Consider the following 15,771-nt stretch of genomic DNA (forward strand, 5'->3'; position numbering starts at 1 on the left):
CAATTATTTTCTTTTTGAAGATTCCTATTTCTTACAAAAACAGGGGACTGCTATGGGGTCCAACGTCGCCTCCACCTATGCCAATATTTTTATGAATATTTTCGAGGAAAAATTTATATATGAAAATGAACTCTTTATTCTAAAAATGAACTCTTTATTCTAAAATCTGATTTACACAATTTAAAGAAAAAATACTGTAATAAGAAACAACGTTTTTTGCCTAATATGTCAAAGGAAGATAGTCAAGCCTTACAAGCACTTTGTAATAATAAAGAGTTAATTGGCAAACAAGCTGATAAGGGCGGAGCCACGGTTATTTTGGATAAGGGTTACTATATTGGTGAAATTAAAGCTCAATTAGCTAATACTGATGCATATATACCACTTACATCAGATCCCTCTTCTAAAATTTTGGTTGACATAAAGAGATGCATACAGAGAGCATTCCAGAATGGGATTATTGATAATGAAACCAAGAATTATCTTATTAAAGAAGAATGCACTATACCAGTGCTTTACACTCTCCCAAAGGTCCATAAAAACTTGGGGACCCCTCCTGGACGTCCCATAGTGGCGGGTACTGACTCTATCTTCACCAATATATCCATATACCTTGATAGACTGTTGAGACCATTTGTGGCTCAGGCTATGTCATATATTAAAGACAGTCATGTGATTAGGGGAGGTCAGAAGATGCTTAGATACAAGTTAGTCACAGAAGTAAAAAGTGTATTAATATAACAGTGTTGGTTTTGCAAAACTGGGGAATGAGTAATAAAGGGATTATCTATCTTTTAAAACAACAAACATTCCGGTGTTGACTGTCCCTTTAAGGGTGATTAAGTCTTACAAACACTATGTGAACATGACTAAGGGTTGACTACCCGAAACGTTGTTCTATTTTTTACCTGCTCCCACTATGTGCTAATAAAGGAACTTTTTATGGATGATGAGAAGTGGTGCTGCTGCATTTCTTGGATATATTCAAGTATTAACCCCTAATCTGCCGACCGGACCTCACCGCTACTCTAATAAATTTATTAACCCCTAAAGCTAAGTCTAACCCTAACACTAACACCCCCCTAAGTTAAATATAATTTTTATCTAACAAAATAAATTAACTCTTATTAAATAAATTATTCCTATTTAAAGCTAAATACTTACCTGTAAAATAAACCCTAATATAGCTACAATATAAATAATAATTATATTGTAGCTATTTTAGGATTAATATTTATTTTACAGGCAACTTTGTATTTATTTTAACCAGGTACAATAGCTATTAAATAGTTAATAACTATTTAATAGCTACCTAGTTAAAATAATTACAAAATCACCTGTAAAATAAATCCTAACCTAAGTTACAATTAGACCTAACACTACACTATCAATAAATGAATGAAATAAAATACCTACAATTATCTACAATTAAACCTAACACTACACTATCAATAAATTAATTACATACAAATACCTACAAATAAATACAATTAAATAAACTAACTAAAGTACAAAAAATAAATAAAGAACTAAGTTACAAAAAATAAAAAAATAATTTACAAACATTATAAAAATATTACAACAATTTTAAGCTAATTACACCTACTCTAAGCCCCCTAATAAAATAACAAAGCCCCCCAAAATAAAAAAATGCCCTACCCTATTCTAAAATAAAAATTGAAAAGCTCTTTTACCTTACCAGCCCTTAAAAGGGCCTTTTGCGGGGCATGCCCCAAAGAATTCTGCTCTTTTGCCTGTAAAAAAAATATACAATACCCCCCCCCCAACATTACAACCCACCACCCACATACCCCTAATCTAACCCAAACCCCCCTTAAATAAACCTAACACTAAGCCCCTGAAGATCTCCCTACCTTATCTTCACCACGCCGGGTGTCACCGATCCGTCCAGAAGAGGCTCCGAAGTCTTCATCCAAGCCCAAGCGGGGGCTGAAGAGGTCCATCATCGGGCTGAAGAGGTCCATCATCCGGCTGAAGTCTTGATCCAAGCGGGGGCTGAAGAGATCCATCATCCGGCTGAAGTCTTCTATCAAGCGGCATCTTTAATCTTCTTTCTTCCGGATCCATCTTCATCCCGCCGATGCGGAACATCCATCCTGGCCGACGACTTCCCGACGAATAACGGTTCCTTTAAGGGACGTCATCCAAGATGGCGTCCCTCGAATTCCGATTGGCTGATAGGATTCTATCAGCCAATCGGAATTAAGGTAGGAAAATTCTGATTGGTTGATGGAATCAGCCAATCAGATTGAGCTCGCATTCTATTGGCTGTTCCGATCAGCCAATAGAATGCAAGCTCAATCTGATTGGATCAGCCAATCGGATTGAACTTGAATCTGATTGGCTGATTCCATCGTTGGGGGCGGCAGATTAGGGGTTAATAAATATAATATAGGGGTCGGCGGTGTTAGGGGCAGCGGGGTACATAGGGATAACGTAGGTTGTGGCGGTGTGCGGTCGGCAGATTAGGGGTTAAAAAAAATTATTAGAGTGGCGGCGATGTGGGGGGCCTCGGTTTAGGGGTACATAGGTAGTTTATGGGTGTTAGTGTACTTTAGAGCACAGTAGTTAAGAGCTTTATGAACCGGCGTTAGCCCAGAAAGCTCTTAACTCCTGGCTTTTCTCTGCGGCTGGAGTCTTGTTGTTAGATTTCTAACGCTCACTCTAAATACCAGCGTTAGAAAGATCCCATTGAAAAGATAGGATACGCAAATGGCGTAGGGGGATATGCGGTATGGAAAAGTCGCGGCTGCAAAGTGAGCGTTAGACCCTTTCATGACTGACTCTAAATACCAGCGGGCGGCCAAAACCAGCGTTAGGAGCCGCTAACGCTGGTTTTGACGGCTAACGCAGAACTCTAAATCTAGGCGAAAATTTTTAGAAAAAAAATGGAAGCTAAGTGCCTTCAAACAGAGGGATCCATTTAACTCTTTAGTTAAAAAATTGTGAGGGAAAAAAGGGGTTAGTGACACAAAATACATAAAAAGTGAACATATTAAAAAAGTGTGTAATTAAGTTCCTTCAATACATAAAAAATGGTTTAAGTAACTGCAACGTTAGAGAGAGAAAAAAAGAAAGCCTAATTTATTATTTCCCAATATTCTTAATTTCCCCCAAACTCACCCCCATGTATTCTTCTTCAAGAATACCATAAACTAATTTTACCAATTTTTTTTGGTGTTGTCCCCAATTAAACATTCTCCTCTAAGCTGTGATTTACGTATATAGTAAGTATTTTTCACTTTTTTTTTATAATAATTTCCTATTTTTCCTTCTCCAAAAATGTATAATTACCCCAACATCTAAAATATGTATCAATCCTATTTTTTGAGTCTTTCATAACATCATAAATCTCCTTAATAATTTGGTTCCATAGTTCTATTTTTACATGTGTTATTGACGGAGCTTTGGACTCCATCCATTTAAAAAAAACGCACTTCATTGCTATTACCATTATCATCATAACTAATGAATGAAATTCGCTTTTAATATCTAATTTATTATAGGAAAATTATATTCTCCAATTTTAAATTAATTTTATATTGGAGATATTGCCCACATTCATTCTTGGATATTCTTTATAAATGTATTTTATATAATGGCAAGTTTGCCAATATGCCATTTTTCTGTCTCCTATATATTCAATTGGGTCTTGAGATGTAAATCATACTATTTCTTTACTTTGGAAATTTAAAAATGAACTAATATTGGTGTGGTGAGTCATAGGTCTTCCTATTTAATATATGTTATATACAAGTTTCCACACGTAAAATCCTTATTACCTGTCAAAGGAAGCCATATCATAGCTTTATAGGGAAAATTAAATATCTTATGGAAGTTACATAACACTTATATTCTAGTTCTTATCTCCCATCTTAGAGTTAGAATACAATAAATAGAAAATAATAATTGTGGTCACTCCTGTTTTCTGTAGTTCTAGGGAATAGTTTTCCATATCCCCAGAAACCATTCAATAGTTATCTTGTTTAGAGCTGCCCAATTATAATATCTTATATTAGGCAGCCTCAAAACACCCCTGAGATATGGCAAATACATTTTCTGGAGGGCTTTTTCTGAAGCCCCCCCGCCCCCCCCCCCCCCCCCCCCTTTCATAGAAAAATTCTAATAAATCTGTTCAACCTTTTGAGATCTTTTTCTCTAAGCAAAAGGGAAAGCATCTGAATAAAATATTAAATTCCCAGGAAGATAACCATCTTAGGGCTAGATTACAAATGGCACGCTAACTGTTGCTCGTGAGCAATATCAGATTTTTTGGCGCGTCAGTAATAACTTGCATATTACAAGTTAAAAGTAAAAACAATCATGAGAGCACAATCACATTTTACACTCAAACCCTATGATTTACACTGAAACCCTTGTGTAAACGGTAGTGTACTAAACAAAAGTTGCACTAAACACATTTAAAATTACAGTTGAACTCATATAAACACTATCTAATAACAATTATTCATATAAATATATATATAGATATATATAAATATATATATAGATATATATATATATATATGTATGTGTATATATATATATATATATATATATATATATATATATATATATATATATATATTAATTCAAAGAAAGTTATAATGGTTCAAAGGTATTTGGTATAAGACAAGGTGTTTGACTGCAAAGGGCTATATTATATATATATATATATATATATATATATATATATATATATATATATATATATATACATACATATACATGTATAAATATGTATGTATGCATATATATGTGTGTGTATATATATGCATTTATGTGTTTCACTATATACTTACTGTACATATTTAACAATCCAATGTTCCTCACATACAGGATGATGTCATTTTTTCTCTTGTTAAGTGTATCCAGTCCACGGATCATCCATTACTTGTGGGATATTCTCCTTCCCAACAGGAAGTTACAAGAGGATCACCCACAGCAGAGCTGCTATATAGCTCCTCCCCTCACTGCCATATCCAGTCATTCTCTTGCAACTCTCAACAAAGATGGAGGTCGTAAGAGGACTGTGGTGTTTTATACTTAGTTTATTTCTTCAATCAAAAGTTTGTTATTTTTAAATGGTACCGGAGTGTACTGTTTATCTCAGGCAGTATTTAGAAGAAGAATCTGTCTGCATTTTCTATGATCTTAGCAGAAGTAACTAAGATCCTTTGCTGTTCTCACATATTCTGAGGAGTGAGGTAACTTCAGAGGGGGAATGGCGTGCAGGTTTTCCTGCAATAAGGTATGTGCAGTTAATATTTTTCTAGGGATGGAATTTGCTAGAAAATGCTGCTGAGTAATGTAAGTAATGTAAGTAAAGCCTTAAATGCAGTGATAGCGACTGGTATCAGGCTTATTAATAGAGATACATACTCTTATAAAAATGTATTTTAAAACGTTTGCTGGCATGTTTAATCGTTTTTTATATATGTTTGGTGATAAAACTTATTGGGGCCTTGAATTTTGCCTAGAAACAGTTCCCTGAGGCTTTCCATTGTTGTAATATGAGTGGGAGGGGCCTATTTTAGCGCTTTTTTGCGCAGCAAAAAATACAGACACAGACATCCAGCTTCTTCCTGCATGATCCAGGACTTCTCTGAAGGGCTCAAAAGACTTCAAAAGTCGTATTAAGGGAGGTAAAAAGCCACAGTAGAGCTGTGGCAGTTGTTGTGACTGTTTAAAAAACGTTTTTGTCATTTGTTATTCCGTTTTTGGTATTAAGGGGTTAATCATCCATTTGCAAGTGGGTGCAATGCTCTGCTAACTTATTACATACACTGTAAATATTTTGTTAGTGTAACTGCCGTTTTTCACTGTTATTTCAAATTTGGATAAAATTTGTGTTTCTTAAAGGCGCAGTAACGTTTTTTATATTGCTTGTAAACTTGTTTTAAAGTGTTTTCCAAGCTTGCTAGTCTCATTGCTAGTCTGTTTAAACATGTCTGACACAGAGGAACCTACTTGTTCATTATGTTTGAGAGCCATGGTGGAGCCCCATAGGAGAATGTGTACTAAATGTATTGATTTCACCTTAAACAGTAAAGATCAGTCTTTATTTATAAAATAATTATCACCAGAGGGTTCTGTCGAGGGGGAAGTTATGCCGACTAACTCTCCCCACGTGTCAGACCCTTCGCCTCCCGCTCAGGGGACGCACGCTAGTATGGCGCCAATTACATCAGGGACGCCCATAGCGATTACTTTGCAGGACATGGCTGCAATCATGAATAATACCCTGTCAGAGGTATTATCTAGATTGCCTGAATTAAGAGGCAAGCGCGATAGCTCTGGGGTTAGGAGAGATACAGAGCGCGCAAATGCTGTAAGAGCCATGTCTGATACTGCGTCACAGTATGCAGAACATGAGGACGGAGAGCTTCAGTCTGTGGGTGACATCTCTGATTCGGGGAATCCTGATTCAGAGATTTCTAATTTTAAATTTAAGCTTGAGAACCTCTGTGTATTGCTTGGGGAGGTATTAGCTGCTCTGAATGACTGTAACACAGTTGCAATTCCAGAGAAATTGTGTAGGCTGGATAGATACTATGCGGTGCCGGTGTGTACTGATGTTTTTCCTATACCTAAAAGGCTTACAGAAATTATTAGCAAGGAGTGGGATAGACCCGGTGTGCCCTTTTCCCCACCTCCTATATTTAGAAAAATGTTTCCAATAGACGCCACTACACAGAACTTATGGCAGACGGTCCCTAAGGTGGATGGAGCCGTTTCTACTTTAGCAAAGCGTACCACTATCCCGGTTGAGGACAGTTGTGCTTTTTCAGATCCAATGGATAAAAAATTGGAGGGTTACCTTAAGAAAATGTTTATTCAACAAGGTTTTATTTTACAGCCCCTTGCATGCATTGCGACTGTCACTGCTGCGGCGGCATTCTGGTTTGAGGCCCTGGAAGAGGCCATCCATACAGCTCCATTGAATGAAATTATTGACAAGCTTAGAAAGCTTAAGCTAGCTAACTAATTTGTTTCTGATGCCATTGTTCATTTGACTAAACTAACGGCTAAGAATTCCGGATTCGCCATCCAGGCGCGTAGGGCGCTATGGCTTAAATCCTGGTCAGCTGACGTGACTTCAAAGTCTAAATTACTTAACATTCCTTTCAAGGGGCAGACCTTATTCGGGCCTGGCTTGAAGGAAATTATTGCTGACATTACTGGAGGTAAGGGTCATACCCTTCCTCAGGACAGGGCCAAATCAAAGGCCAAACAGTCTAATTTTCGTGCCTTTCGAAATTTCAAGGCAGGAGCAGCATCAACTTCCTCCGCTTCAAAACAAGAGGGAACTGTTGCTCATTCCAGACAGGCCTGGAAACCTAACCAGTCCTGGAACAAGGGCAAGCAGGCCAGAAAGCCTGCTGCTGCCCCCAAGACAGCATGAAGGAACGGCCCCCTATCCGGAAACGGATCTAGTGGGGGGCAGACTTTCTCTCTTCGCCCAGGCGTGGGCAAGAGATGTTCAGGATCCCTGGGCGTTGGAGATCATATCTCAGGGATATCTTCTGGACTTCAAAGCTTCTCCTCCACAAGGGAGATTTCATCTTTCAAGGTTATCAGCAAACCAGATAAAGAAAGAGGCATTCCTAAGCTGTGTGCAAGATCTCCTAGTAATGGGAGTGATCCATCCAGTTCCGCGGACGGAACAAGGACAGGGGTTTTATTCAAATCTGTGGTTCCCAAGAAAGAGGGAACCCTCAGACCAATCTTGGATCTAAAGATCTTAAACAAATTCCTCAGAGTTCCATCATTCAAAATGGAAACTATTCGGACCATCCTACCCATGATCCAAGAGGGTCAGTACATGACCACAGTGGACTTAAAGGATGCCTACCTTCACATACCGATTCACAAAGATCATCATCGGTTCCTAAGGTTTGCCTTTCTAGACAGGCATTACCAATTTGTAGCTCTTCCCTTCGGGTTGGCCACAGCCCCGAGAATTTTTACAAAGATTCTGGGCTCACTTCTGGCGGTTCTAAGACCGCGAGGCATAGCGGTGGCTCCTTATCTAGACGACATCCTGATACAGGCGTCAAGCTTTCAAATTGCCAAGTCTCATACAGAGATAGTTCTGGCATTTCTGAGGTCGCATGGGTGGAAAGTGAACGTGGAAAAGAGTTCTCTATCCCCACTCACAAGAGTCTCCTTCCTAGGGACTCTTATAGATTCTGTAGAGATGAAAATTTACCTAACGGAGTCCAGGTTATCAAAACTTCTAAATGCTTGCTGTGTCCTTCATTCCATTCCACGCCCGTCAGTGGCTCAGTGCATGGAAGTAATCGGCTTAATGGTAGCGGCAATGGACATAGTGCCATTTGCGCGCCTGCATCTCAGACCGCTGCAATTATGCATGCTAAGTCAGTGGAATGGGGATTACTCAGATTTGTCCCCTCTACTAAATCTGGATCAAGAGACCAGAGATTCTCTTCTCTGGTGGCTATCTCGGGTCCATCTGTCCAAGGGTATGTCCTTTCGCAGGCCAGATTGGACGATTGTAACAACAGATGCCAGCCTTCTAGGTTGGGGTGCAGTCTGGAACTCCCTGAAGGCTCAGGGATCATGGACTCAGGAGGAGAAACTCCTCCCGATAAATATTCTGGAGTTAAGAGCAATATTCAATGCTCTTCTAGCTTGTCCTCAGTTAGCAACCCTGAGGTTCATCAGATTTCAGTCGGACAACATCACGACTGTGGCTTACATCAACCATCAAGGGAGAACCAGGAGTTCCCTAGCGATGTTAGAAGTCTCAAAGATAATTCGCTGGGCAGAGTCTCACTCTTGCCACCTGTCAGCGATCCACATCCCAGGCGTAGAGAACTGGGAGGCGGATTTTCTAAGTCGTCAGACTTTTCATCCGGGGGAGTGGGAACTCCATCCGGAGGTGTTTGCTCAACTGGTCCATCGTTGGGGCAAACCAGAACTGGATCTCATGGCGTCTCGCCAGAACGCCAAGCTTCCTTGTTACGGATCCAGGTCCAGGGACCCGGGAGCGACGATGATAGATGCTCTAGCAGCTCCTTGGCTCTTCATCCTGGCTTATGTGTTTCCACCGTTTCCTCTGCTCCCTCGACTGATTGCCAAAATCAAACAGGAGAGAGCATCGGTGATTCTGATAGCGCCTCCGTGGCCACGCAGGACCTGGTATGCAGACCTAGTGGACATGTCATCTCTTCCACCATGGACTCTGCCTCTGGGGCAGGACCTTCTAATACAAGGTCCTTTCAATCATCCAAATCTAATTTCTCTGAGACTGACTGCATGGAGATTGAACGCTTGATTCTATCAAGGCGTGGCTTCTCCGAGTCAGTCATTGATACCTTAATACAGGCACGAAACCTGTCACCAGGAAAATCTACCATAAGATATGGCGTAAATATCTTTATTGGTGTGAATCCAAGAGTTACTCATGGAGTAAGGTTAGGATTCCTAGGATTTTGTCCTTTCTCCAAGAGGGTTTGGACAAAGGCTTATCAGCTAGTTCTTTAAAGGGACAGATCTCTGCTCTGTCTATTCTTTTGCACAAGCGTCTGGCAGAGGTTCCAGACGTCCAGGCATTTTGTCAGGCTTTGGTTAGGATTAAGCCTGTGTTTAAAACTGTTGCTCCCCCGTGGAGCTTAAACTTGGTTCTTAAAGTTCTTCAGGGAGTTCCGTTTGAACCCCTTCATTCCATTGATATTAAACTTTTATCTTGGAAAGTTCTGTTTTTGATGGCTATTTCCTCGGCTCTCTGAGTTATCTGCCTTACAATGTGATTCTCCTTATCTGATCTTTCATTCAGACAAGGTAGTTCTGCGTACCAAACCTGGGTTTTTACCTAAGGTGGTTTCTAACAGGAATATCAATCAAGAGATTGTTGTTCCATCATTGTGTCCTAATCCTTCTTCAAAGAAGGAACGTCTTTTGCATAATCTGGACGTAGTCCGTGCCTTGAAGTTTTACTTACAGGCTACTAAAGATTTTCGTCAAACATCTGCCCTGTTTGTCGTTTACTATGGACAGAGGAGAGGTCAAAAAGCTTCGGCAACCTCTCTCTCCTTTTGGCTTCGGAGCATAATACGCTTAGCCTATGAGACTGCTGGACAGCAGCCACCTGAAAGGATTACAGCTCATTCTACTAGAGCTGTGGCTTCCACCTGGGCCTTTAAAAATGAGGCCTCTGTTGAACAGATTTGCAAGGCTGCGACTTGGTCTTCGCTTCACACCTTTTCAAAATTTTACAAATTTGATACTTTTGCTTCTTCGGAGGCTGTTTTTGGGAGAAAGGTTCTACAGGCAGTGGTTCCTTCCGTTTAAGTTCCTGCCTTGTCCCTCCCATCATCCGTGTACTTTAGCTTTGGTATTGGTATCCCACAAGTAATGGATGATCCGTGGACTGGATACACTTAACAAGAGAAAACATAATTTATGCTTACCTGATAAATTTATTTCTCTTGTAGTGTATCCAGTCCACGGCCCGCCCTGTCCTTTTAAGGCAGGTCTAAATTTTAATTAAATTACAGTCACCACTGCACCCTATGGTTTCTCCTTTCTCGGCTTGTTTCGGTCGAATGACTGGATATGGCAGTGAGGGGAGGAGCTATATAGCAGCTCTGCTGTGGGTGATCCTCTTGCAACTTCCTGTTGGGAAGGAGAATATCCCACAAGTAATGGATGATCCGTGGACTGGATACACTACAAGAGAAATAAATTTATCAGGTAAGCATAAATTATGTTTTTATTGTAAATACATATTTATATATCAGATGCTGTATATATTTAATAATACAAATTAAAAAAATTCTATGTAAAGAACATAGGAATGTAAAATGTGTGTAACGCACTTTGGGGTGTGTGGTTTAGGTCTAATGAGGTGTCAGGTTAGCACACATGAAAAATTATTAATCTTAAGGCGTTATTAAATCTAAAATATTAAAATATATGAATAATAATTATTAAAAAATATTATAGATACTGAAAAATATTTATTTTATGGATTATTTAGAATATTTTACAGTATTTATAATATTTTATAATAATAATAATAATTATTATTATTAATAATAATATTTTTCCTGAAATGGAAAGTTCTTTGAGTTAGATTTACCCAAATAATCTTTGATTTAGCAACATTTATTTTGTAACCTGAAAACTTACTGTAATCTTCAAAAACATTTAAATTTTGTTCTATAAAGGCAGAAGGTTCCTTCACAAAAAGTATTAAATCATATGTATAAAGGGTCAGCGGTACCTTTTTTTTATATTTTTTATTTTAATACCAAAATTTAAGGATCTCATTTGCGTTTTATGTATCACTTAAAAATAGAGTAGAATGTTTAATCAATATTTGTTTTAATTTGAATGTTTTTTTGTCTTTTAGTCATTATTGAACCAGTTCCTATAGGACAAGCTGCTAAAGATTACCTGAGCCTCTTTGTTAACCCAACTTTACTTGCTGGACTTACTGAGCTTTGCAAGCATAAACCTGCTGATCCATACGTATGTATATTACACATAATAATGGTTTCTAATAAGGTGATTTTTTTTGGTATGATATAAATGTTTCTAGATCATGTTTATGATTATAGTTGGTTTTCAAGTTATGTCCCATGGTTTATATATAATTTGTATTTAGAAAAACAAACACAAAAAAAGTTTTTAACCCCTTAAAGGGACATTTAACACCTGATGAAAATAGCTAAAACCTACTTTTTCTAATTAATAAAAATAAAATAATCACTGCTGTCTATTTTATCTGTTCCTCTTACCCCAAATTGTTGAAGGAGATTGTTTTGAAGTACAGCATTGATCCAGTGCTTGATTCTCCTATGTAAGCTGCCATATTGTAACGTACGTTTCAGTAGCACAGTAGTCACATGCTCATGATGCAGTCACGTGACAAACACACAGCTACATTACATATACTTAGAGGCTCACATCTGTTTGCAGAGTGTGAGCTGCAGTGACTGAAGATACAGATTTATTAGTCAGAGTATAAATGTATTTCCCCATTTATGTATATACACATATCATGCAGCAGAACTTAAATAAAATGCTTAAGTACTGTTTTTATGTTTCTAACCCCCCCCCCACAGTTTTATACTTGCACCTGCCCACAAGTTTTATGTTGTAAGAAAAACTGTTTGCACTACTGGGCTGCCGGTGTTCTGTATTATTACCCGACTGCGTTACGTTTGCCTATCTCGGACAACGCCTCCAAAATAGTTTCAAGGATGGTTGTTCACGCATACACTCACTGCAGCATTCCTACAATAAAATTAAAAATTACACTAAAGAGCACCCATGTGCCCATGCCGCAGTCAGCAAATATTACAGAAGCGGGACCTATACAATTTGGGCACTAGCTGGGTGATTTTTCCTAATATAAATAGTTACAAACACTCTGGGGACCTACACAATTTGGGCACTAGCTGGGTGGCATACAAATGGATCGTACTTATTTTTCATAATATAAATATTTACAAACACTCTGGGGACATCTAAATACCACTGGCCAAAAAATGAGTAAATGAGTGAACGTTTTACATAAAATAAAATAAAAAATATAAATAATTACAAACATTCCCTTTCATGATGAAACCATAATACATGCCCATTTTAATTTTGTAGGTCCCCAGAGTGTTTGTAACTATTTATATTATGAAAAAATAAGTACAATCTATTTGTATGCCACACAGCTAGTGCCCAAATTGTGTAGGTCCCGCTTCTGTAATATTTGCCGACTGTGGCATGGGTGAATGCGTGCTCTTTAGTGTAATTTTCAATTTTATTGTAGGAATGCTGCAGTGAGCGCATGCGTGAACAACCGTCTTTGAATCTATTTTGAAGGCGTGGCCCGAGGTAGACAAATGTAACGCAGTCGGGGAATAATACAGAACACCAGCACCATTATCAGTGTAAATAAAACATTTGTGCCTCCATGAGGGGGAGAGGGAAGGCTGTGACGCTGCATATACTCTCCGTGCAGAAGATTTCTGCTTTTGAAGACCTCTCCTTCTGGCTGTATATGTAAATCACTAAGGGCTGACAGATGTACAAGCTTAGTGATTGTTTATCAGTGATCGTCTGCATTATATAGCAGTGCGATCTGATCCAATGCAGAGACGATCATTGCTAAACGATCACTAAGCTTGTACATCTGCTCCCTAAAGACTCTACTGTTCAGGGATGCATACAACCTACACTAACCTTTCTTTATACCAGTTCCTCTCCTCCATTGTTATCCCCTTAAATCCCCCTAGCATGTAAGCCTAAGAGTCCAGCTGTTTGTAGATCACCTTCTCAAGAGCTGACTACAACAGTGCGACTCTTGGCAGGGCCTCTACCTGTTTGATCCCTATAAATGTTTTGTTGTACTCCGCATTTGTTTATAGCACTGCGGAATCTGTTGGCGCTCTACAAATAACCGATAATAATAATAATCTGTCAGCCCTTAGTGATTTACATATACAGCCAGAAGAGAGGTCTTGAAAAGCAGAAATCTTCTGCACGGAGAGGATATGCAGCTTCACAGCCTCCCCCTCTCTCTCCTCCTCATGGAGGTACAAATGATTTATTTACACTGATAATGGTGCCGGCAGCCCAGCACTGCAAACGGCTTTTCTTACAACATAAAACTTGTGGGCAGTTTCAAGTATAAAACTGTGGGGGGAGTTAGTACTTAATAAGCATTTTATTTAAGTTCTGCTGCATGATATGTGTATATACATAAATGGGGAAATACATTTATACTCTGACTAATACATCTGTCACTGCAGCTCACACTCTGCAAACAGATGGGATCCTCTAAGTATATGTAATGTAGCTGTGTGAGTTTATCACCTGACTACGGTGCCCCTGTAACGTACGCTATAATATGGCAGCTTACATAGGAGAATCAAGCACTGGATCAATGCTGTACTTCAAAACAATCTCCTTCAACAGTTTGGGGTAAAAGGAACATATAAAATAGACAGCAGTGATTATTATTTTTTTATTATTAAGAAAAAGTAGGTTTTAGGGATTATTAGAAGACAGGTGTTTAGGGTCCCTTTAAGGACCAGGAATTTTAGAGAAAAACTTGCCCAAAAGCCAGAAATCTTTTAGAATTTTTGCTATCACTCCATTTAAACCCAAAAAAAAAGTGCCTTGTTTTTTAAAAAAAAAATTTTAACTATCAAAAATATATATATATTTTAGCAGACAACCAAAGGTATTGATACCATTTTGGTAAATTTCATACCCCGGTTTCGAAGCCAAATGCGATCACATTAAAAAAAAAATCGTTAACTTTTTCACAAGCTTTGGGCTTCTCACTGAAATTATTTACAAACCTTTTGTACAGTTATAACATAAATGTCATAACACAAATGGTTGCAAAATCAACTTCTCTGAGATCCCCTTGGTTCAGAAATAGGAGACATGCAGGGCTTTGCCATTGCTTTTTGGTAATTAGAAGTCAGCTAATTGCAGCTGCGTACCACACTTCTGAAATTTCTGGCAGTGAAGGGGCTAATCGGGTTGATTTTAGCTGTAGTGTAGAGATTACCATCCCACCTGACACCTCTCAACCCCTGATCCCTACCTGATCCCTCCCAAACAGCTCTCTTCCCACCCCCACTGCTCACCACCATCTTAGGTACTAGCAGACATTCTGCCAGTATGCAGTTTATGAATGCCGATGCAAACAGTGACACAGAGTAGGCAGATGGTTGGTCGTAGGTACTACGTTAAAAGGGTACGCTAGGCAAAGTACCCTGTGACGTAGTAACTACGTCCTGGTGGCTTAAGGGGTTAATAAAGTGAGTTTTCTGTAGCTCTTTATATATTATTGATTTGTTTTTGCTAGCTTTGGAAAATTTAAAAATGTTATTGCTATGCAAAGAATATGATTGAATATGGGAATAACGACAATGCTTATTTTAAAGAAGATATTTTTGCCTTTTATTTACTCTTAGACGTGGCTTGCTGACTGGCTCCTGAAGCACAATCCAAACAAACCGGATGTGAAAGATCAGATGATTGTAGAAGAACCATAGCAAAACATTTTCAATTTAAAACTTTATTGTAATTGAATATTGAACATTGATATTTCTGTCAGTAGTTGGCAACATGAATTTGAAGACATTTTTAAAGCAATCTAATTATTTAAGATGTATTAAAAGACAAATTTACTTTAGTAAAGAAACTGAATGGTCCCAAAAGTAAATTAGTTTTTTCTCATTTATTATTGAGTGTGTTTTTCTGAGTGTTTGCCAAATTGCTAGTTATGTGGATAAGGTATTCACTGGAGCATAAGGGTATTATGGTTTAATCAAAGATAGGAAAAATATAAGTACCATAGGGCCTAGTTTCTTAAACTGTGGAACCCCAATGAGTATGCTCACCCAGAGTAGTGGGCACACAGGAGAGTCTGTCATTGTGTGCCGAGGATGCTGTGGAAATCAGGAGAAATGTGGAGGAGGCACTAGCTGGACCATACTACTAGAGTCAATTGATACAAGTTTCACATATGCTGGGAAGTTAACATTTGAATAAAGTTTATATTATCACAACAGTTTTGAAAATGTATAAGCGAATGGTGTGTAAAGAGAATATTCATATAAATGGCAATATCATATAAAGATTCCTCTGTCAGCCATATTGCACATTAGACTCTTGGCTCGTCTGCTCTCTATGAGCCACATGGCACAGCAGCTGATGTGCCCTTTTGCCACATGCCACATAAGACTCCTAGTCCTAGAGCCCTAA

The 15,771-nt window shown here is 38.5% G+C and overlaps 1 protein-coding gene across 2 annotated transcripts in view; it reads left to right on the forward strand.

Annotated features, from left to right (window-relative positions):
- NME5 (NME/NM23 family member 5) overlaps nucleotides 1-15,247 on the forward strand; it is a 64,070-nt gene extending 48,823 nt beyond the window's left edge. For both annotated transcript variants that reach the window (XM_053719863.1, XM_053719862.1), the window contains exons 5-6: nucleotides 11,402-11,520; nucleotides 14,979-15,247. In XM_053719863.1, the coding sequence (XP_053575838.1) occupies nucleotides 11,402-11,520; nucleotides 14,979-15,059 (200 nt within the window). In that variant the 3' untranslated portion in view covers nucleotides 15,060-15,247. The remainder of the gene's footprint in view (nucleotides 1-11,401; nucleotides 11,521-14,978) is intronic.
- Nucleotides 15,248-15,771: the final 524 nt, after the last annotated feature.

Source organism: Bombina bombina, chromosome 6, assembly GCF_027579735.1.
Source record: "Bombina bombina isolate aBomBom1 chromosome 6, aBomBom1.pri, whole genome shotgun sequence".
NCBI classification, from domain to species: Eukaryota; Metazoa; Chordata; class Amphibia; order Anura; family Bombinatoridae; genus Bombina; species Bombina bombina.